This window comes from Sinocyclocheilus anshuiensis, unplaced genomic scaffold, assembly GCF_001515605.1.
Source record: "Sinocyclocheilus anshuiensis isolate Anshui unplaced genomic scaffold, SAMN03320099.WGS_v1.1 scaffold274, whole genome shotgun sequence".
Taxonomy (NCBI): Eukaryota; Metazoa; Chordata; class Actinopteri; order Cypriniformes; family Cyprinidae; genus Sinocyclocheilus; species Sinocyclocheilus anshuiensis.
Genome location: NW_015547698.1, coordinates 1,748,002 through 1,748,902, shown reverse-complemented (window position 1 = coordinate 1,748,902; position 901 = coordinate 1,748,002). Strand labels below are relative to the sequence as shown.

The 901-nt window shown below is 44.0% G+C and overlaps 1 protein-coding gene across 1 annotated transcript in view; it reads right to left on the bottom strand.

Annotated features, from left to right (window-relative positions):
- The window catches only part of pkd1a (polycystic kidney disease 1a), an 84,866-nt gene that overhangs the window by 19,296 nt on the left and 64,669 nt on the right, over nt 1-901 (bottom strand). The window contains exons 29-30 of the mRNA XM_016506420.1: nt 559-729; nt 326-469 (exon numbers count right to left, since the gene is read on the bottom strand). Of these exons, the coding sequence (XP_016361906.1) occupies nt 326-469; nt 559-729 (315 nt within the window). The remainder of the gene's footprint in view (nt 1-325; nt 470-558; nt 730-901) is intronic.

Genomic DNA, 901 nt, shown 5'->3' with positions numbered 1-901 from the left:
TAATTGTAACTAAAATTAAAATAACTAATTGTAACTAATTGTATCCTGCATTTTAGGTGAATAAAATTGTCTATTTATTATGGAGGGCCTGCATAAGGTTTACAGTTCATTAAAACTAATAACGTAATCTAATTCTTCTAATTAGAAGAAACGCATTACTGTTAATAGTACTTTTTGCAAACATGGAATTTAAAGGACTTAATTTCCACTTCTTAAAGCATTATTCTTTGCCCTTATTCTTCTAAATATTCATGATGTTATGCATCTAATTCCAGCGCCAACCAATCACAGCACAGTTGCTCTATCAGGGGAGGCGGGGCTTTACCTGAAGCTTCCACCTCTATCTCAACTCTGCCGTCCGTTTTCTCGTTGTCGACCGAGAGCCATTCCTCAACCAGGAAGAAATAACTGCTGCCCGTCTGTAAGTCCTTCACCAGGACATACTGGAGCAGCCATGCAGGAGACAGACCTGACAGACAGACAGAGACAGACGGGTTTATCCTGACTGATCGGCCCCACTCATTGCTAGTGTTGTTTATGCCAGATGCGTTCAGGTACCTTTGTTGTCGTGCCACACACGGATCTTGAGCACGCTGCCCAGACTGCTGTCAGAGGCCATGTGGAAGATGTCCAGGCTGTTTCGAGTGAACGCGCCGATGCTGTCCAGGTGTCTGTGTCCACTGCGGCTCTCACTGCCGTGAAGACTGATGCCGACGTGAGCCGTGGTTCCTGCAGCGAGTATAAAGATGCTTGTGACTCCAGCCATCTCAGGCAAGACTACTGGCAGTCGTTCAGTGAGGCAATACAATTATGGGAAATATTCTTTGCTCTGGTGCATAATATTGATGAAAATTAATTCATCGAGACTGACAGTCTGTTGGAAACTGATCTGCTGTAAACA